The sequence below is a fragment of the Stenella coeruleoalba genome (genome assembly GCF_951394435.1).
Source record: "Stenella coeruleoalba genome assembly, chromosome: 7".
Lineage (NCBI taxonomy): Eukaryota > Metazoa > Chordata > Mammalia > Artiodactyla > Delphinidae > Stenella > Stenella coeruleoalba.
In genome coordinates this window covers 73,612,388-73,635,251 of record NC_137153.1, presented here as the reverse complement: position 1 = coordinate 73,635,251, position 22,864 = coordinate 73,612,388, and the positions used below count along the sequence as shown (strand labels likewise).

General features: G+C 37.2%; 1 protein-coding gene across 4 annotated transcripts in view; it reads right to left on the bottom strand.

The window, feature by feature from the left end:
• CFAP95 (cilia and flagella associated protein 95) overlaps window positions 1-22,864 on the bottom strand; it is a gene marked incomplete at its 5' end in the record, with an annotated part of 122,322 nt that overhangs the window by 93,355 nt on the left and 6,103 nt on the right. For 2 of the 4 annotated variants that reach the window (XM_079926673.1, XM_079926672.1), the window contains one exon: window positions 893-1,062. The exons of the other annotated variants lie outside the window; for them this stretch is intronic. In XM_079926673.1, coding sequence (XP_079782799.1) covers window positions 893-903 — 11 coding nt within the window. The remainder of the gene's footprint in view (window positions 1-892; window positions 1,063-22,864) is intronic. 4 annotated transcript variants of the gene reach the window in all.

Below are 22,864 nucleotides of genomic sequence, written 5' to 3'. Positions count from 1 at the left end.
TCTCTTAGCTTTTGTTTGTCTGTAAAGCTTTTGATTTCTCTGTCAAATCTGAATGAGAGCCTTGCTGGGTAGAGTAATGTTGGTTGTAGGTTTTTCCCTTTCATCACTTTAAATAATCATGCTTCTGGCCTGCAGAGTATTTTAAATGTAATCATATAGCTCATGCTGTGTCATCTCTTCTCATTTAGTGTCTGTTCTATTTAGTTTAAGATGAACTAAATTTCTATTTTTGAGTGAACCTTATCATTATTCTTGAAAAATATGTCATATTTTCTCCCACTGTTGATATGCATGAGGAGAATATTTTGTGTAATAATTAACTGCCTTTTTTTCTTGGCACATTATGAGAATTAATTTGGAAGTAAAATATATTAACGATTACTCTTATTTACCAATTTGAAAGTTTTCTTCAAAACTGTGACACAAAATTTCCTTCCATTATAGTCAGAATGTGGGATAAATGTTTCTTCCAGATGGGTATCATTTCTTATTTTTTATCTAAATGTATAAGGGTCATGGAATAAACAAGCCTAGAATCTGGGCTCATAGGAAGGGAGAGTAAAGGTTATTTGGTACAGCATCATAGTCAAAGTAGAAATGTACTCCTGGCCTCTAAACTACTGCTGAGAATAGTTATCTTACCTCCACATAAGCTCAGAGTCTAGAGCACACAATTCACAAAGGCGGCCCATTCCAATACTGTACAAGTATAATCATAGGTTCCATCTTATGCTGAGCTAATGTGAACCTCCTTGCTTGATGCACCTGTTGCTTCTGCTTCTTGAAAATGGAAGATAAGCCTTATTTCTCTTGAGCACAAGATCCTTTCAGAGATTTGAAGAGTTATAACATGGCTTCTCTTTTCCCAGGTAAACAAAGTAAACAAACTTACCTGTTCTTCATCTTTATTATGGCTGAACCTCTGGATGTACATCACTTTGATCATGATCTCCTTAAAAAAGTGTTCTCAGAATAGAGCACAATATTTTACTCTTACCAGTGCTGAGTACAGTGGAGCTACTGTGTCCCATACATTTGATTCTGTGCTTTTATTAGCACAACCTAAGCAGGAGAGGAAGTAAGTAAGAGAGGATATGAAAAAGGAAAGAAGAGAGAGAGGGAAGGAGGGAGGAAGAAACAGAAAATAGGTGAACTGAAACCAGATGAGGGAGAAATAAACAAATTCAAAATGTAAGTATGTCCCAAGGCGAATCCTAGGATCAGAACTACCATCTGGAGACAAAGCTTTTGGACCTCTGGCAAGGTTGGAAAGCTTATAGCAAGCCTCCTGCATGAAGCCTAGGGCCTTTAAAACAACAATTGAAGGAGTCTATGAAAATACAAATCCTCTCTGAAGCAAACTATCCCCAATTTAGACTCTCAGGATTCCCCCAGATTAAATTCAACAAATGTGAGCTCACAAAAAGTACTGGCAAATATAGAAGGAAATAAGCTAGGGTGAGCAAAAGCAACAAAGAACAGATTTAGGTCCCCTACCACTCCCTAAATCAGATATTCAAATTATTAGATGCAGCATGTGAGATAACTCTGAACCAAAATTCTAAAGAAACAAATCTCAGAATCAGAAAACAATTTGATTAAGGGATAAATCACTCTCAAAAATAGAGAAACTTTCAATGTGAACATGGTTGCATTAATCAGTAGTTTCCCCCCTCATCATGGAAATCTTATGAAAGCCACAAGTATGTGGAAAACAAAAATTTTAATTTTGTTAAAATTAAGAGAGAGACTACAAAATATACAAAGGCTGCTGAGCCTTTAGGATTCACAAGGTAGTAAGTGCAGAAGGACCTAAGAGCAGTGTGGTAGGCAGAATCCTAAAATCTATGCTCCCCTCCACCCCAACCAAGATTTCCTGCTCTAATCTGGGTACGAATATGATGAATACAATATTACATCTGTGATTATGTTATATTACATGGCAAATGGGATTTTGTAGATGCAATTTAAAGTACTAATCAGTTGATTTTGGGTTAACCAAAAGGGAGATTATCCAGGTGAACTTAATCTAATCACACAAGTCCTTTGAATGCAGAGAGTTTTCTCTGTCCATTGGCAGAAGGGAAGCTCAGAGAGATCTAAAACAGAAGGATTCAAGGCACTGTTGCTAGTTTTGAAGATGGAGGAGCCATTTAAACGATGGGAGAGTGGCCTCTAGGAGCTATAAGAGTGGTCCATATCTGACAGCTAGTAGGAAAATGGACACTCCAGTCCTACAATTGTAGGGAAGTGAGTTCTGTCAACAACTGGAATAAGCTTGGAAGTGATTTCTTTCCCCGATACTCCATAAAGAGCCCAGTCCAGCTGACACCTGATCTTGGCCATGTGAAACCCTCTTTAGGGAACAAGTGAAGTCTGCCCAGACTTCTGACCTATAGAACCATGAGCTATTATATGAGTGTTGTCTTAAGCCATTAAATTTGTGGTAATTTGTTATGCAGCAAAAGAAAACTAAAAGAAGTGATATTTCAGAAAGTTATACTAAAAAATGCCCAAAGATGATAAGCCACATCTTGATGTACAGAAAGTATCCCTAATGAGCAGCAAGTGGATTGGGAAGGTGAAGTGAATGGTGTCAGATGGCCCTATCAGTCATATGACTGATGACTGACATTAAGTAGAAGAGGGCTGAAAAAAGTCTGCTAGTATATACTCTCCAATGAGCCTAGTTCTTATAATCTTTGCTAAAAGAGGATATTTTGATTGCTATTTTCATCAATGTAAAATTGTGTCCTTCATTCCATTTTAATTATTTTGACTTTGAATTACACTTGTTTGAGATTAATATTGAAACATCTACTCTGTGGTTATTTGTGTTTTCCTGGTGCATTTCACCTCACTTTTTATTCTTAGTCATCTAGCATCATTTAGGATAGGGTTCATTTATAGATAGAATATAGTTAATCTTTCCTTTTCACAAAGGAAATTTAAACCATTTTCTTTGTTATAACTTATTTTTTGTCTAGTTATATTATCTTTTTTTTTTCAATATTTTCTTGCTTTCCTTTTATTTCTGTCTACTCTATGGAGTATGCTTTATTTGCTACTATATTTCCCATTGACTTCAAAAGTGAAACTACTTTTAATTTTACTAGTGGTTCTTATGAAGCTTTTCCAACATATTATTTTTTTTTTTTTTTTTTTTTGCGGTACGCGGGCCTCTCACTGTTGTGGCCTCTCCCGTTGTGGAGCACAGGCTCCGGACGCACAGGCTCAGCGGCCATGGCTCAGGGGCCCAGCCGCTCCGCGGCACGTGGGATCTTCCCGGACCCAGGCACAAACCCGTGTCCCCTGCATCGGCAGGCGGACTCTCAACCACTGCGCCACCAGGGAAGGCCCAATGTATTCTTTAACTTGCACTTCTTTATGTTTCAAGATCAGGAATAAAATATCATGCCTTGATAATATATAAGATGACAGTGCTCAGAACAAGGTATGCCGTCATCAAATGCTTATTCGATTAGATTGAGTTGAAATTAGTTTGTTCTTCAATCTCACTTGAAATTACTTGAGACACAGGATTCATACAACATCTCAGACAGCTGGGGGTTGGGGAAGCTTAAGTAATACGGCCTCTGGTAATGCAAGCAGAAGTGTTTCTAAATGAATGGTACGAAAACACTGTCAAAGTTTCATTACTGTTACTACTCATTGTTAGCCACTGAAGCACTATATTTTTAAATGCATGTATAAAAATAAGTTCAGTAATTGACAATTAATCTCTCTTCCTGTTCAAACAAAACCCAAGGGAGAAAGATTGGCTCATTTACTTTTCAGTGTCTTTTGCTTCCTTCCAATCTAAACTCCCATGCCAAGGACGAAGCAGTACCTCTACAATTCCCAGAAAGAGTCTCTGAGCACATGCATGTGGTATCCTGTCCAAGGGCGATTTAGCTGTCAGAATATATCATCAAATCCTTCAGCAAGTTTCCCAACTTATCATTACAGCTCCATGAGTAGCTTTATCAGATGACACAGTCCTAAATCATTTAAACCTGAGAGACAGCAGTGGAGAGCTACTGCAAAGGCTTACACAGTGGTTGCATTAAGATTTGTGGATGAAACATGATGGCCATGAAGGTGTTTTGGGAGAACAACCAGTCATCACTTCTGTTTGCTTTCCATTTCTTGTTCATATTACTTTTCTAATTTCAGGATAAACTTTACAGCTGATCTAAGCGTTTGTTAGCATGACTCCCGGAGGCTTCTGGCAAAGTGACCCCATTCTGGCTCTGCATTGCTAAGTTTAAGAATATACCAGGATTGGGACTTCCCTGGTGCTCCAGAAGTTAAGACTCCACGATCGCAATGCAGGAGGCCCAGGTTCAATCCCTGGTTGGATCCTACATACTGCAACTAAGAGTTTGCATGCTGCAACAAAAGATCCCGCATGTCACAACTAAAGATCCTGCACATGGCAACGAACATCTTACGTGCCGCAGCTAAGACCTGGCACAGACAAATAAATAAATAAATATTAAAAAAAGAGAGAGAGAGAGCTCTACCCATCACCAGTCCCTCCCATCAAGCCTCTCAGATAGCCTCATCCACCAGAGGGCAGACAGTAGAAGCAAGAAGAACTACAATCTTGCAGCCTGTGGGGAAAAAAAGCCACATTCACAGAAAGATAGATAAGATGAAAAAGCAGAGAGCTATGTACCAGATGAAGGAACAAGATAAAACCCCAGAAAAACAACTAAATGAAGTGGAGGTAGGCAACCTTCCAGAAAAAGAATTCAGAATAATGATAGTGAAGATGATTCAGGACCTCGGAAAAAGAATGGAGGCAAAGATCAAGAAGATGCAAGAAATGTTTAACAAAGACCTAGAAGAATTAAAGAACAAACAAACAGAGATGAACAATACAATTACTGAAATGAAAACTACACTAAAAGGAATCAATAGCAGAATAACTGAGGCAGAAGAATGGATAAGTGACCTGGAAGACAGAATGGTGGAATTCACTGCTGCAGAACAGAATAAAGAAAAAAGAATGTAAAGAAATGAAGACAGCCTAAGAGACCTCTGGGACAACATTAAACGCAACATCATTCGCAATATAGGGGTCCCAGAAGGAGAACAGAGAGAGAAAGGACCCGAGAAAATATTTGAAGAGATTATAGTCAAAAACTTCCCTAACATGGGAAAGGAAATAGCCACCCAAGTCCAGGAAGCGCAGCTACTCCCATATAGGATAAACCCAAGGAGAAACACACCAAGACACATAGTAATCAAATTGGCAAAAATTAAAGGCAAAGAAAAATTATTGAAAGCAGCAAGGGAAAAACGACAAATAACATACAAGGGAACTTCCATAAGGCTAACTAACAGCTGATTTCTCAGCAGAAACTCTACAAGCCAGAAGGGAGTGGCATGATATGCTTAAAGTGATGAAAGGGAAGAACCTACAACCAAGATTACTCTACCCAGCAAGGATCTCATTCAGATTTGATGGAGAAATCAAAAGCTTTACAGACAAGCAAAAGCTAAGAGAATTTAGCACCACCAAACCACCTCTACAACAAATGCTAAAGGAACTTCTCTAAGTGGGAAACACAAGAGAAGAAAATGGCCTACAAAAACAAACCCAAAACAATTAAGAAAATGGTCCTAGGAACATACATATCAATAATTACCTTAAATGTGAATGGACTAAATACTCCAACCAAAAGACACAGATTGGCTGAATGGATACAAAAACAAGACCCATCTATATACCATGTTCGTGGACTGGAAGAATCAGTATTGTGAAAATGATTCTACTACCCAAAGCAATCTACAGATTCAATGCAATCCCTGTCAAATTACCAGTGGCATCTTTTACAGAACTAGAACAAAAAAATCTTAAAATTTGTATGGAGACACAAAAGAACCCAAATAGCCAAAACAGTCTTGAAGAAGAAAAATGGAGCTGGAGGAATGAGACTCCCTGACTTCAGACTATACTACAAAGCTACAGTAATCAAGACAATATGGTACTGGCACAAAAACAGAAACATAGACCAATGGAACAAGATAGCAAGCCCAGAGATAATCCCACGCACCTATGGTCAACTAATCTATGACAAAGGAGGCAAGGATATACAATGGAGAAAAGACAGTCTCTACAATAAGTGGTGCTCGAAAACTGGACAGCTACATGTAAAAGAATGAAATTAGAACACTCCCTAACACCATACACAAAAATAAACTCAAAATGGACTTGAGATGTAAATGTAAGACCGGACACTATAAAACTCTTAGAGGAAAACATAGGAAGAACACTCTTTGACATAAATCACAGCAAGATATTTTTTGATCCACCTCCTAGAGTAATGGAAATAAAAACAAAAATAAACAAATGGGACCTAATGAAATGTCAAAGCTTTTGCACGGCAAAGGAAACCATAAACAAGATGAAAAGACAACCCTCAGAATGGGAGAAAATATTTGCAAACAAATCAATGGACAAAGAATTAATCTCCAAAATATATAAACAGTCATGCAACTCAATATTAAAGAAACAAACAACCCAATCCAAAAATGGGCAGAAGCCCTAAATAGACATTTCTCCAAAGAAGACATACAGATGGCCAAGAAGCACATGAAAAGCTGCTCAACACCAATTATTAGAGAAATGCAAATCAAAACTGCAATGAGGTATCACCTCACACCAGTTAGAATGGGCATCATCAGAAAATCTATAAACAACAAATGCTGGAGAGGGTGTGGAGAAAAGGCAACCCTCTTGCACTGTTGGTGGGAATGTTAATTGATACAGCCACTATGGAGAACAGTATGGAGGTTCCTTAAAAAACTAAAAAGAGAATTATCATATGATCCAGCAGTCCCACTACTGGGCATTTATCCAGAGAAAACCGTAATTCAAAAAGACACATGCACCCCAATGTTCATTGCAGCACTGTCTACAATAGCCAGGTCATGGAAGCAACCTAGATGCCCATCAGCATACGAATGGATAAAGAAGATGTGGTACATATATACAATGGAATATTACTCAGTGATAAAAAGGAAAGAAATTGAGTCATTTGTTGAGACGTTGATGGATCTAGAGACTGTCATACAGAGTGAAGTAAGTCAGAAAGAGAAAAATATCGTACATTAATGCATGTATATGGAACCTAGAAAAATGGTACAGATGAATCGGTTTGCAGGGCAGAAGTTGAGACACAGATGTAGAGAACAAATGTATGGACACCAAGGGGGGAAATCCGCGGTGGGGTGGAGATGGTGGTGTGCTGAATTGGGCGATTGGGATTGACATGTATACACTGATGTGTATAAAATTGACGACTAATAAGAACCTGCAGTATAAAAAACAAAACAAACAAACAAAAAATCATTATACTAGGATCAGGATACAATAGTTTGCATGCACCAAGAGTGATGAATAGGGGCTGTTTAGGCTTAGCTTCACTGTAGTGTACTGTACTGTACCGCCTCCTATAATCATATTGTGTTCTGTATTGAGAGGTTTAATGTAAAAATAACAATGACCAAATCATATATAAAAATAGATCTCTGACCCACAACCTGCAACAACTTGGCCAGGAAATCAACCAGCCCCAGGAAGCCAGCCTGCTATAAGTCAGACTTGCAGGAAGTCAAACTTCTATCTCCAGTGATGGTCCAGGAAGCCAAACAGTAACCCCTGTAACAACTGATCTCAAATGGCCAGGACCTGATTAATAACTGACAGCTTTACTAATATTTGTCCCCAGCCTGCCTACAGCTTCCTCATGCCAACAGCTTCCAATCAGGGCATACACGCAACCTTCTCTTTTTTCCGCTCCTCTGCCTGCCTTTGAGTCTCTGCTAAAACACAAGTGACAGTGGCTGACTCCCTTACTATAGCAAGCTCTGAATAAATAGCCTCTGCTTGCTTTCATTTGGTTAGTCTTCATTTATTTCCACAGTATAAATCTGAGTTTAAAGAGGTGCTCCTGGCTCCAAAGAAGTGGTCCCCAGCACATATCCAGGCAGTCTACTTAGAGAACTGATCCAGTCCTGTGTACTTAAGTCTAAATGCAAAGTGAAAGACTACTAAGAATAATATTACTCTTATTCAGATGTTATTATGTGTAACTATGCACCCAGTGGTGAGGATTTCAGAAGCAGGAACCCCCATCTGTCCTGAAATATGTTGCTGACCTCTGCAATGTGTATCATGATTGTGCTGATTTCCTTTTATGATAATTAAACCCTGCTCGATATACCCAAGGAGCGTGTATCTGGTCTTTCCACCAGTCTGAGCTTACAAGTAACACTGTCAATACAATGATCATGCACATTCTGCTTCTCAGATTAGATAGATAGGGCTTGTATATTTTGGAGAGGAATATAAAGATTTTTGTCTTCTGTCCAAGGCTAGAATTTATAGATAACTGCTAATGGTAGTATTTCTTAACCTAGAGCCAGGTACCATTTGGGGAAGAAAGGGCAATAAAGGCAGAGAGAGCAGCACAAGAAAGGTGAGGAGGCAGGAACATATAGAGCAATGTTGTACATCTCAGGAGCCTCCAAAATATGCCATATGGTTTACATCAAACTTCAAATGCAGACTTCCAACTTCTACAAGCTGAGGGAATAGGGGAAGGAAATGCTCTGAAGCAAACTTTGCCATGAGGAGAGTTTTTTTAACACCATTTATTTCTGGGTTTTCTTGCACTAAGAGGACAAGCAACATCTATAGCCAAATATAGAGTTAAAAATTTAACAACTTTCTCTTTTAACTTATGCATTAAATCAAATAATGTACACATGCTGTTTCTCTCTGCTAACTATGCTGATAAGTGCTATATTGTTTGAATAGCTCTCCTTGAGTCACAGGTGCATAGGACCAAGCAGTCAGCAGAAAAACAGTCAGCACATCTTGACTGGAAGCAGACAACCGTAATGGCCAAGAATCACGGAAATATCAAAAGAAGTAGCGCCAGCCCAGAGAAGTCTCAGTCATGTAGTCCTGCCAACCCCACCCTCAAATTTCTCCTTAAATAGACCTACCCTCTTTCAGAGAGCAGGACACTAATTTTCAAGATGTTAGTCTGCTGCCCTCCTCATTTGCTGGCAAATTACTAAATTTCTCTTTCCTTTATCCTCAAAACTTTGTCCTCGTTATTCTCATTCAGCATCAGGGACAGGGATGGAATTTTCAGTTTTATAACCAGGTAGGTGCCACTAAACTCCCAAGACATCCCCATCTGCTGTTCTCCTTCATTCTCACTGCACAAGGATCACCATCACATTTGACTCTAAGTGGGACCGTGACACAGTCCAGATGTTCATTTTCAATCATTTGAGACCTAAATTTGTCAACAAATATTTTCAAAGGGAACATTAGGGAAAACAATTATGTGCTAAATACGAATGTCTACTTCTCTCTTTGCATTGCCAATTCCCTCTCTGGTATTAATCACAGTTGCTAATATTCATGTCATCATCTAATAGAGTTCCCACTTCTGTCAATTTGCAACATATCATTCAAGTAGCAGCAATTTTCTTTTTTTAATCTCAAGATTTTTCTATCCTATATATATGCATCGTAGAAAATAAGAAAGAGAAATGAAAGAAGGAAAGAAATATTGAGGGAAGGAGGGAGGGAGGCAGTTTTTAGTACTGCTTGATTAAATGGCTCAATAAAATCATTCTTCTTCTCTCTACTTTGCCCTCAGGATTACAAGATAGTTGAAGCAGTTCTGGGCTGAACATCCCAGCAAGACCAGAACCAGAAATAAAAATGGATCATATCTCCTTGTGTCTCCTTCCTAGGAAGAGGAACTCTTTCCCAGGAGCCCAATAGCAAACTTCCCTCAGGTCTCACTGGCTGGAAATGGGTGACATGCCCTCTCCTAAACCAGTCGCTGATAAGAAGAATGGGACTACCAGAAAGACTTTATAGCTAAACCTTAAGCCTATCTGGATTCTATCGTAGAGTAAACATAAGGATTCTGTCAGTAAAAAAAAAAAAAAAAAAAAAGTTGAGGTGGGATGAATCTTGGTAAGAAATCAGTGGTATCTGATAATACAGAGTATTAACATTAAAAAAAGAACTTTGAAAAAATTTTTGATGAAGAGTTATTATTTAAAATTGCATTTATTTGACTACTAGTTTGCTTTAACATTTCCTCATATGTTCTGCTCTCTATTCTATCTTTTTAAACTCCTTTGGGAGGGCACAGCCCTTTTTAGTGGCAGTAAAACAGAAGAGAAAAAAGAAAGGAATCCAATCTGCAGACTGACATCAATATTAAAATCTCAAGGTAGTTTACAAGAGCCATCACGTCAGAAGTCTCTTTATAGTTGCCAAATCCACGAGTTTCATCCAAGCACTGCTGACTGCTCAGTAGAACAGGTGAGGCAATATGAATCCACAAAACATTATTTGCACTAACCATATCTTCATTGGCAGGTTGATGCCAATAGGACTAAGAAGTTTCCCAAGAAGTTTCTTAAGTTTTGCTGACAGCTCAATACTACTCCCTTTTAATTTCCTATTATAACGTGTTCTAGACCTCTCCCAAACTTGTGCCTAGAACTTCCCTAAAAGTAGAACAAGTTAGAGCACACATAGCTTCAACTCCAGTTACCCTTTGGCTTATTTTATTATGGGTTTTCTATTATAATATCATTAACTTAGGGAGTAACTGATGCCACTGATAGTGGAACCCACACAGTATATTCTAATTAGACTATTAGCTCCATTAATTTGAACTCCATTGCAACAATAAATCCTCTGCAATGTCTCCTTATCTTAACCCGTTTTCTGCTAACATTTCCATGTTACTAGTTAAGTACATTTAAATTATAATAATTAAATAATAATACATTTCCTTCTTTTGAAAAGATTTACCTTTTGAACAATAACAACATGTTCATTGGACAGTTATTGGTTTGCTTATCATTTGCTGATTTCTATATGGGCTATTTATATATTAAGAATATTGACTATATGTCTTTTTCTTATTTTATTTTTGTCTTTCAAACTTGATTAATGTGATTATATATATATATATATATATATATATATATATATATATATATATATATATATATATATAATCTATCAATCTTGTTTCTTTATGTTTTCTGACTTGGGTAACATGTTTAGGAAGACTTTCCACTCTGAGATCAGGTATATCCACCTTTCTTTTCAAAGATCTTAAGCCTTCTGATTTTGCAGTAAATGTCAGACTTTATTTATGTGTATAATTATATATTTAGCTAATGAAAACCTTTCAAATACCAACAAGAAAATTACTTGGTGCAATACATTTAAATTGTAATAATAAATGAGGTCTTCCATGCACAGCATTGTCCTATTGATATTGTTCCTTTCTTTCACATTCATTTGCTCTCCCTGGATGACAACATCATCCCTCACAGGTACTGCATCCACACCAATGACCACTAAATCCAGGTTTCCAGGTCAACATACAAAGGAATTCCCCCAGCCCATGAGAAGTAGGAGAACATCAGAGTTAGGACTAAAGAACTGAGACTCAGGGGCAAAAGGATTAAAGGAAAGGTGACTCTTGTGAATGGTGAGCTAGCTCTGTCATTCGGAAGCTAGGGGTTAGCTCTGTTTCATTAATCTTCTATTTGTTCTGGCCAAGGTCAAAGTGATTCCAGCCAGTCTGCCACAGCAACAAAAAAAAAAAAAAACTATTTAGAATCAGAAAGTAAAGAATTGTGGGGAGGCTGAAGAAGGAAAATATTATTCATGACTTTTTCTCAAAATGTGCATTGGTGGAGAAACCAGCAATCAGGGATCTCATAATAACTAAAGAATACACACCTACTTAACTGCCATAATTACAATTCATGAACTGAAAGGGAGGAAAGAGGTTTTCAAGAGTCTTTTCCCTCTGAGTATATGTCTTAAATATCTATTTTTTACATAAAGTGATTGGTACACTGATAGTATTTAAAAAACTATTCTCTATTCTAAATTAAAACCTGCAAATCAAAATAGAGAGATCAGTTAGGCTTAATTTTCCAGAGATAAATCAATGAAATTCTTCAACTATTCTCACATGGTACTCTGAGGGTTTTTATAGAAATTAATTTAAAAGTCAGAGAATTCAGGATACAGATGTTTGAGGTTGTTTTGTTTTTACTGAATTACTGACTAAACTGATTGGTTTAATATTCCATATGTTCTATGAGGGGAGGCACAGGGGAAACGTTATTGACAATTTAAACTTAAGAAAATAGACACCTCAAAATAGTTGAAAAGGCTGGACTAAGGATACATAGCTAGAAAGGGGCAGAATCAGGACTGGAAAATGAGGTTTTCAGATTCTAATCTTGGTGTTATTTCTACTCTACATTTCTTTTACTATAAAATCCTTATTTTATAGGATTTTTATACTAAGGCAATAATAAATAATCTGACTTTTAGCAATTTTAATGGCTTAGTAATACTGGAGCACTAAGAACTAAGGTTGAGGATATGAGAAGATCAAAGAAGAAATAAGTTGTCATCATACCCTTTCATTTAATCAGTATGGCTTTGAATCAAAGAGAAAAGAGGAAGGACCCTGTAAAAAGCTGGTGTGTGACATTCAAAATTCTAGAGTTAGCTATCCTCGATTTTAAAAAGAAAAAAACTCCCAAACTTCTAACCATTCTCTTAGAGGAAGGCTCAACAGAAGAACATGGGCTCTGTCACAAAGCTGATCTGGGTTCAAGATCTAGCTCTGCCACTAACTCATTATGTACCTTTGGTTAAGCTGATTTTCTAAGCCCTATTTTCCTCATCTAGACAATGGAGAAAAATAAAGCAGTTACGTTATAGGGTTGTTAAGGATTAAATGCAATATATGTAAAGCATTTAACACAGTGCCAGGCACAAGGTAAACACAGTGATGATCCCTTGTTTTGGTTTAGTCACACTAAAGAGTACAGATAGTTCCATGAGGCTGCTCCATGATGGCAGGGGAAAGGCTCAGCTCAAGAACCTGGAATCCCACTCCTTTCTACTTCCTTGATCTTGGATCAGAGAGTAAACCCAGAAGTTTTATCCATGGTGATCACATAATTTGGCGACAGAGGGAAGTCTGACTTACTTTGATGTTTAATCTTGAATACAGTAATTTCATCTCATTCCTTACCTGTGAATTGAGGATACTGATAAGATCTCAATGAGTTGTTTTGAGGGCTACATAAAATAGAGGGAAAAGAGATGGTATTTTTGCATAAAACATGGGTTATAATTATTTACCTGCAGACATATGAGTGGTATTACTATCAGCAGAGCCTCCTTCTCCTGCTATTACTACAATTTTTCAAGGCTCATTTACCTGACAGCCATCTCCTCTTCCCAGGGCAGTTCTAGGCTTCTTTATTATGACCAAAACAGACTTGTTCATTGGATATAATCACCCGGGATTCTGAAATGCCATGGTGACTCCTGCTTTATGCATTAACCAGACCATTACAGTTACTGAGTAGCAGCACCAGTTCACAATCTGTGAACTCTTAAAGGTTATAAGATTCACTTCTCATCTCTCTCTTCAATCCAAGCACAGAGTCTAACACTGAGAATTAAGTCCAGAAACAGTAGGTTGGTTCAGATTATGGAAGCCTTTTGTATCATAAACAAAAATCTGGATTTTTCTTTGGTGGTTGGTAAAGAGTAGCTGAAAGCTGTGAAGCACAGAAATGACATGGTCATTTTTGTGTATTAGAAAAATCACTTTGGAAGTTGTGTGGAGGTTAGCAGGAGGCTTGGTCTGGAGGTATGACCTGCATAATCAATACCATCAAGAGAAGAGGAAATATGCTAAGAATTCTGCCTAATAAGGAAGGCAAGTATTGAAAAGAATCTTTAAAGTATTTCTATCAATATCCTTAACATTTCAATTTAATAATGTTCAAGTACATAGAGTGGAGGCCAGTGTCATGAAACAAACTTTTCTCTGACATGAGTGATCTTAAAATACACACACACACACACACGCACACACGCGCGCACACACACACACACACACACACACACAACAATGATGCCTCAAAATACAACATGGAGCTTTTTAGTTCCAGTCTTTTTCTTGCAGCAGAGTCAATCTAAGTGCTGGTTGAAAACGGGAAAAATCTAGGAATTAAAGAAAACCAGTTTTCCCCATCCAGATAATTCATGGGTTTCCAATATCATATCTACTAGCAAATAGCTATTGAAAATAATGTAAATTGTTTTTGAAACTTTCTCCTCTATGAGTTCTCGAAAGCTTAAAAATATACTAGGCTAGAAAATTACTTCCTAGTGATGTAAGTTCTTGTCTTAAGGTCAAAATATATATAGGAATGAACTGACAGCTTGCTTGTATAACCCCGTGCTAGAATTCAAAAGGACAAATCTGATTTTTAAAAAACCAACTTAATTTTAAAATCTACACTTGGCTGCTAATAATATACAATTAACTCCCTCTTAAAAACAAAGGAATTAAATTGTATGACATTGAGTTTCAATTCTGGTTTATAATTTAAACTGAAAAAGTCTTATTTACATAGTCAAAAAGGTATCAGGGAGCAGTTTAGATTTTTCCAAATATAATTTCTGAAATAAAAGCCTGATTATATTTTGTTTAAACAAGTTACATCTCCATATACTGATTGAGAGTTTCTGATCTTCCAATCAGTGGATACTCAGAAGTTTTCATTTGCACTATTTGAAAAGAAAGTCTTGGTATGCAAAGTAGATTTGCAACTAAACAAGACTATAGGTGAATAGGATAATCTGCTTTAGAAAAGAAGTTTCTTGGGAGCAGGGTCTAGTTTTGGTCATCTTTGTCACCTCTGTGGACATGCCATGCATATAGCAGATACCCAGCAAATGTTTGCTCAACTGAAATACTTCATTAAATAGAATGTTTTGTGTGAAGATGGATGCTGCTAACCATAAATGAACCTTTTTTTTCCTTAAAACATCTTTATTGGGGTATAATTGCTTTACAATGGTGTGTTAGTTTCTGCTTTATAACAAAGTGAATCAGCTATACATATACATACATCCCCATTATCTCCTCACTCTTGCATCTCCCTCCCACCCTCCCTATCCCAGCCCTCTAGGTGGTCACAAAGCACCTAGCTGATCTCCCTGTGATATGCGGCTGCTTCCCACTAGCTATCTGTTTTACATTTGATAGTGTATATATGCCCATGCTACTCTCACTTCCTCCCAGCTTACCCTTCCCCCTCCCCATGTCTTCAAGTCCAATTTCTACATCTGCGTCTTTATTCCTGTCCTGCCCCTAGGTTCTTCAGAATCATTATTGTTTTTTTTTTTTTTAGATTCCATATATATGTGTTAGCATACAGTATTTGTTTTTCTCTGACTTACTTCACTCTGTATGACAGACTCTAGGTCCATCCACCTCACAGCAAATAACTCAATTTCGTTTCTTTTTATGGCTTAGTAATATTCCATTGTATGTATGTGCCACATCTTCTTTATCCATTCATCTGTCGATGGACACAGGTTGCTTCCATGTCCTGGCTGTTGTAAATAGTGCTGCAATGAACATTGTGGTACATGACACTTTTTGAATTATGGTTTTCTCAGGGTGAACCTCTTTTTATTGCATCAAGTTAAAAGTATTTACTTACTAGTTCTAGTTATTAAAAAAAATCACATTAAAATTCTACAATTTAGGGGCTTCCCTGGTGGCGCGGTGGTTGAGAGTCTGTATGCCGATGCAGGGGAGGCGGGTTCGTGCCCCGGTCTGGGAAGATCCCACATGCCGCGGAGCGGCTGGGCCCGTGAGCCATGGCCGCTGAGCCTGTGCGTCCGGAGCCTGTGCTCCGCAATGGGAGAGGCCACAACAGTGAGAGGCCCGCGTACCACAAAAAAAAAAAAATTCTATAATTTAGGTTTATCACTAGTCAGACTGACTCTCCTTAGATAATTATTTCTTTAAGTTTTAAAGAAGAGTATAAAATAAATTTCTAAAATGGATTCACTCATTTTTCTTGAAAGAAAAAAGCATTTATGAAAAAACACTTTTCTTGTTGAAATAAAAGAGAACTGTCAGCTCTGTTAGAGCCAGTAATAAAGAGCCAATCCTTTCTAGATGTTGGTATTGAGTTGGCACTGTTTCATGGACTTACCTAAGGATTTTAACAATGAAAAAAGTGATTAAAAGATAGCTTATATTAGTTGGTTCTATTATTGAAGTATGGTCTGTTGGCTCAAATGTATGTCATCAATGGCAATGAAAAACCTAATTCACTCTGACACAGTTATAAATGGATGTGGACTTTTGTGGGCCCTGAAGTACAATATGATTAGACCTGCTCTTGGTCAAAATTAAATCTTATCAAAAAATTGGGGGGAAAATATAAAATCATTTTAACTGAAATACATTTTTTATATTTTATTTGAAATTTTGTATAAAGAACATATTCATTAGCACAGGATTAAATTTGCTCAAGTAACACATAAAGTCATTTTGGCTAGAGTTTATGAAATACAGGAAGGTTTTCAAGCAAATAATATTCATAAGACTGTACGACTTTGTTAGCATTCATTAAGACTGCTTTTATGCATTAAAAAAGTGGCTGTAAGCCAGCTTTCCATCTTACATTAAAAATATAAGATACACATGAATACAACAGCTTATGTATTTAATTCAAAATTCATTTCCTTGCTGTCAAGTGGCAAAAGAAATGGAAGGAAAATTTTTGAAAAGTTATACTATGTTCAATATTTGTAATTCCTGTTCATTATGACTAAACTATAGAAACTATAAATTTTTTCCAGTAAACTGTTATCCAGTTTTAACTGTTTAAACTGTTATTAGTTTTCTGTCTGTTCCTTTTATCTTTCATTCTTTTGACAACCACGTTAACAGCATTTACATGATGCCATTTTTACCAGTCCACGATGTGACAGCTAAGCCTCACTACATTCTTCATAACACTAAGAAATCACAATTGCATAATGCAATTTAAACATGGTGAAAATGCAGGCTTTTCTAAAAGAGAAAATAGAAAGGTAAGAATGTCCTTGTAAGTCTATCTTATAATAAATTTCATGTGAATTAGCTTCCTATAAAATAAACAAATTTAAGTGAATAATGAAACAAAATGTAATTTAAAATATCTGACAATACTGCATGTATTGATGGTAATTTTTGCCATTCAGTCTAAAATGGAATAACGGAATAAGAACCTCAGAATTCTACATTACAATTTTCCTTACAATGAGGCATTTTAACTTTAATAAAATACTTCAACACATGTTAAGACTAAAAGTCAACTAACATTCCTTCTTATAATACCTCATTAATAGCTAATAAATGGTTAGTTCAGTTAAAAACTCTACAGTTGCTAAATCATTGCTTTTATTTATTAAATTATAAAGCAAAGAAACATTATCTCTATTAATTTATTGCCCAAGATTTTTGCATGATCCCATGTTAAGAATGAAACATCTTGGGGGAGTGACCAAGGTGGTGGAGTAGGAAGACCCTGAGCTCATCTCCTCTCACAGGCACACCAAAATTGCAACTATTTACCGAGCAATTACCCATGAGAGGGACCTGAAAACCATCAGAAAAGATTTCTCAAGAATATAAAGAAGATCTCTCCAAGAATATAAAGAAGGAACCACATGAAATGGGTAGGAGGGGCAAAGACATGGTATAATCAAGACCCAGGCCCCCCAGGTGAGCAACCCGTAAATGTGAGAATAATTACAATTGCAGAGGTTCTCCCCAAGGAGTGAGGGGTCTGAGCCCTACATCAGGAGCTCCCCAGACCCAAGGTCCTACATAGCAAGATGAGCCCCCAGAACATTTGGCTTTGAAGGCCGGTGAGGCTTGATTTGGGGAGAGCCAGAAGACTATGAGAAATAGACTCCACTCTTTTTTTTTTTTTTTTTTCGGTAAGCGGGCCTCTCACTGTTGTGGCCTCTCCCGTTGCGGAGCACAGGCTCCGGAAGCGCAGGCTCAGCGGCCATGGCTCACGGGCCCAGCTGCTCTGCGGCATGTGGGATCTTCCCGGACCGGGGCACGAATCCGTGTCCCCTGCATCGGCAGGCGGACTCTCAACCACCGCGCCACCAGGGAAGCCCTAGACTCCACTCTTAAAGGGCACACACAAATCTCACATGCTTCAAGACCAAGGGCATAAGCAGTAATTTGAAGGCAGCCTGGGTCAGACCCACTTCTTGATCTTGGAGAGCCTCTGGGAGAGGAAGAAGGCAGCTGAAACTCACTCTAGGGACATGGATGCTGGCAGCAGCCATTTTTAGGGAGCTCATCCCACCACAAGTACACTGGTGCTGGTAAGTGCCATTTTGGAACCCTCCCTCTAGCTTATTAGTGCTGGGACCTAGTCCTGCCCACTAGCTGGTGGGCACCAGTCCTGGGACACCCCGGGCCAGGAAGCTAGCTGGGTGGGAACACAACCCCACCAACCAGTAGGCTGGCTGCTATAGGACCCCCCAAGGTTCCAGCCACCCTGGGACTTGGCACCATCCACCAGAGGACGCAGGACCCAGCCCCACCCCCAAGTGCAAATCAAAACTACAATGAGATACTACCTCACACCTGTCAGAATGGCTATTGTCAAAAAGACAACAAATAAGTGTTGGCAAGGATGTGGAAAACAGGGAACCCTCATGCACTGTTGGTGGGAATGTAAACTGGTGCAGCCACTATGGAGAACAGTATGGAGATTCCTCAAAAAACTAAAAATAGAACTACCATACAATGCAGCAATTCTACTCCCGGGTATTTATCCAAAGAAAACAAAAACACTAATTAGAAAGGATATATGTACTTCTATGTTCATTGCAGCCTTATTTACAATAGCCAAGATATGGAAGCAACCCAAGTGCCCAACAATAGATGAATGGATAAAGAAGATGTGGTATATATTCACAATGGAATATTACTCAGCCATAAAAAAGAATGAAATCTTGCCACTTGTGACGACATGGATAGCCCTAGAGGTATTGTGCTAAGTGAAATAAGTCAGACAGAGAAAGACAAATACCATATGATTTCACTTACATGTGGAATTTAAAAAACAAATGAACAAACATAACCAAACAGAATCAATGTCATAGATACAGAGAACAAACAGGTGTTTACCAGAGGGGAGAAAGGTGGGGGGAGGAGGGAAATAAGTGAGGGACATTAAGAAGTACAAACTTGCAGTTACAAAATAAATGAAGAAAAAAAGAGAAACCTGACTGCACTTTTTTTTTTAATCTGTGTTGTGACTTTAATTTCTTTTTTTTTTGGTAATAAAAAGTTGACTTTTTAATTTGAATTTGTCTTTTTTATTTATTGGTCTGAAAGGCATTTCAAACATATTATAATAATATATTGGTGTAATTTAATTGGTGCAACATGCTTTATGGCTCCAATCAAAACTGGTTTTCATTCATTTGATTGGTTTGAGCCCAGGATAGCCTACAGGGAAAAAAAAAAGCTGGATAACCACCCAAAGTGTTTGTATTTTCATTGGAAACTGATTTTTGTTTTGTTTTATTGTTTCTGTTTTTATTTTTAAATTAAATAAACTGCCATGAACTGAAAAAAAAAAAAGTCACGAGTATGAAATGTACAATGTGGGGAGTATAGTCAATAGTTATATAATATCTTTGTAGGGTGACAGATGACAACTAGTGGTGATCATTTTAAAATGTAGAGAAATATCGAATCACTATGTTGTGTACCAGGAACTAACGTAGTGTTACAGGTCAATTATACTTCAAACACAAACAAACAAACTCATTAAAAAAGAGATCATATTTGCAGCCAACAGAGGTGAGGGGTGGGAGGGAGGGAGAGTTAGATGAAGGCAATCAAAAGTACAAAGTTCCAATTATAAAATAAATAAGTACTTGGGATGTAATGTACAATTTCATAAAGATAATTAACACTGCTGTATGTTATAAATGAAAGTTGTTAAAAGAGTAAATCCAAAGTGTTCTCATCAAAAGGAAAAAGACTTTTTTTTTCTATTTCTTTAATTTTGTGTCTATCTGAGATGATGGATGTTCACTAAACCTACTGTAGTAATCATTTCATGATGTATGTAGGTCAAATCATTATGTTGTACACCTTAAACTTATACAGTGCTATATGTCAATTATATCTCAATAAAAAAATGAAAAAATATTTTTAAAAATCTTACCTGCAAATAAAATATGTTGTCATAATACACACACAAAAATCAACTTTTGCTTTATTTGTGATTAGTGACTTACATATAACAAATCCAAAAACATCTCAGTAAGACTGTTGTATGAATCTAGATAGAAATCTCTGCTGTCAATGTGGTTGTATGTTGAAATTTCTTAGAGTTAAACACCTTACTTTCTTTATTAGTTAAAAATCCATCAACTAATGATTTGTGGCTTTACGCCAAATTTCTTTTTTATGTACACTTCAAATGAATGATTGTGCCGAATGACAATAGACTTCATAAACTTGGCAAATGTACAAGTAAAGACCAGAAACAAAAAAACCCACATTAATCCTATCTATAAAATATATGGTCCCTTAAAAACAAGTAAAAAGTTAACAGTTCCTTTGTATATAATGCAAAAGTAAAATCTGAAAGAAACTTGTTTTGTCACCACTTTAAAGTAACAAGACATAAATGTATTGTTTAAATAAAATACTGGTAAATAATTAATACTGTTTAATAACTTACTGTGTAAATAAAATAAACTCTTTAATAAAATAACCTGTTTAAATAAGAGTAATTATGCAAACCTATGCCATAGACCTCTTTACCCTAAGTGCAGGTCCACAGCACACTGAGATTTTTAAGGGGGTCAGATAGCATAACTGTTCCTGTAAATGAGTTAATTCTAAGAGGTAATTTAATTAAAGTAGAGAAGTGGCATTTGAACTGGGCCTTTATTTGTTCATTTGACAAATGCTGAAGTGCTTACTATGTTCAGGTAATATGCCAGGTACTAGGAAAACAAAGATGAAATGGATTCCCTCATTTTATTATGTGATAAAACTAAGAACTGTGTATGTATAGATACATGTGTGTGCTCAATTTACGTATGTATGCATAACTAAACATAGTATAAAGTAAGGAGAGCACCCTTGAAAAATGGGTGGATTTCAACAGAGAAGCATAAACCCCTTCAACGGCTCCCTGCAACCCTTTCAGAAAAATTTCAACTGCCAAAATATGGTCTCAAGTTTCCTCACGATTCAGCCTCTAACTAAATTCCTAGGTGAGTTCCTCTACAGTTTCTTTATCTATGCTACATGTTGGCTATTCTATCCTTTCTTATTTTTTTCCATTTCTTTTCTTTCATTCATCTATCCATACATTTACATATTAATTGAGAGCCCATTATATGCAAGGCAAGGTACAGATACACAACACTGAACAGGAAAAATAGGGTTCTAGCCCTTGTGGAGTTACATTCTATAGAATGATAAAGATATCGAACTAATTAGACAACTGTTAATTGCATTTAATATATGCTACAAGGAAAAAATACAAGAGTCTTGAGTATATAATGAGAGCTTTAGTCCTTTTTTCCTTTTAGGTATTTGACTTCATGTGTAGTAACAAATATGCTACATGCCTTGGCAAAACACATACATGACAGAGGATGCTAGATAGGTTCTTAAAACATTCAGGGGCCTGTCATGATAGTGAAACTTCTAAGAGTCCAGTAGTCTGGGGCATGTCAGGCATGTCACAATATTTCTATCAACGTGAAGGACAAGTTGCTTCATCTTGTACACTCTACCACTGAGAGACACATGGGCCACTTTAGATTCAGGAGGCAATATGTAGTCTATTCAAATGTTCTAGTTGGAATAATTGACTGAGTAACTCATAGTTCTGAGTGGATCCCAGAGCTTCCATGCAAGCTGATTTGGGGCCATATGACCGAGAAGATCCAGTGGTAGCAAAAATTTTTTTTAAATGTCATGGCAACACTCTTAGGGTTTTGGAAAAAAGCCTGTCCTCTACTATTGATAAATATTAGCCTTTTGAGAAACAGTTCTGGGTTTGCTACTGGGCTTCATGACTAAATACCTGACCATGGGACACCATGTAACCATGTGACATGAGCTGTCCTTGGTGAGCTGTTCAGTGTGGTACAAAAAAGAAAAAAGAGGATACAGAAAGTAAGAAAAATTGGAACTAAGCAATCATGCTCGTAGCTGACATCCAGGTGAAAGCAATACTAAATCTGAAATCACTTTACAAACACTTTCAGGTCAGTAAAAGTTATTAGCTTGGCCTTCTTTCAATTTCTGAGACATGCTATGTAAACTCTCTTCTTCTTAAGGACTTCACACATACTGTTTCCACTAGTGATGAGGCTCTTCCCCTGCTTTTCACAGGGCTGGTTCCTTCTTATCTTTCAGGTCTCAGCTTAAATATCACCACCTGGAATAGGTTTCCCTGACCACACTGTCTAAAGCTCTGCTCTTACTCCACACTGTTATCATCTAGCATGGTGCCTTGCTTTTACCTTTTGTGCCATGTATTACAATTTTTCATTATACATTTTTCTGTTTACTTGAATATTGTGTGTCTCTTCCATTAGATGGTAAGTCCTACAAGAAGGCAAGAATAATGTCTGTTTTTCTCACCACCGTATACCTAGCAGCAAGCACAATGTCTTAAACACAGTAACATTCATTAAAATTTGTGGAATAAATAAGTACAATTACTTGGAGTTTCATCCCTCAGAGGTGGTATTTAACCTTCTCCTCCTATGAACCCAATACACAACATTTTGCACTGTTCTTTTTTGCACACTAATGGTGATTTTGCAGACTTACCATAGAAATTCAAGTGCCTAAAGCCAGAAGATGTTAATTGGGGAGTTACTCTTTGG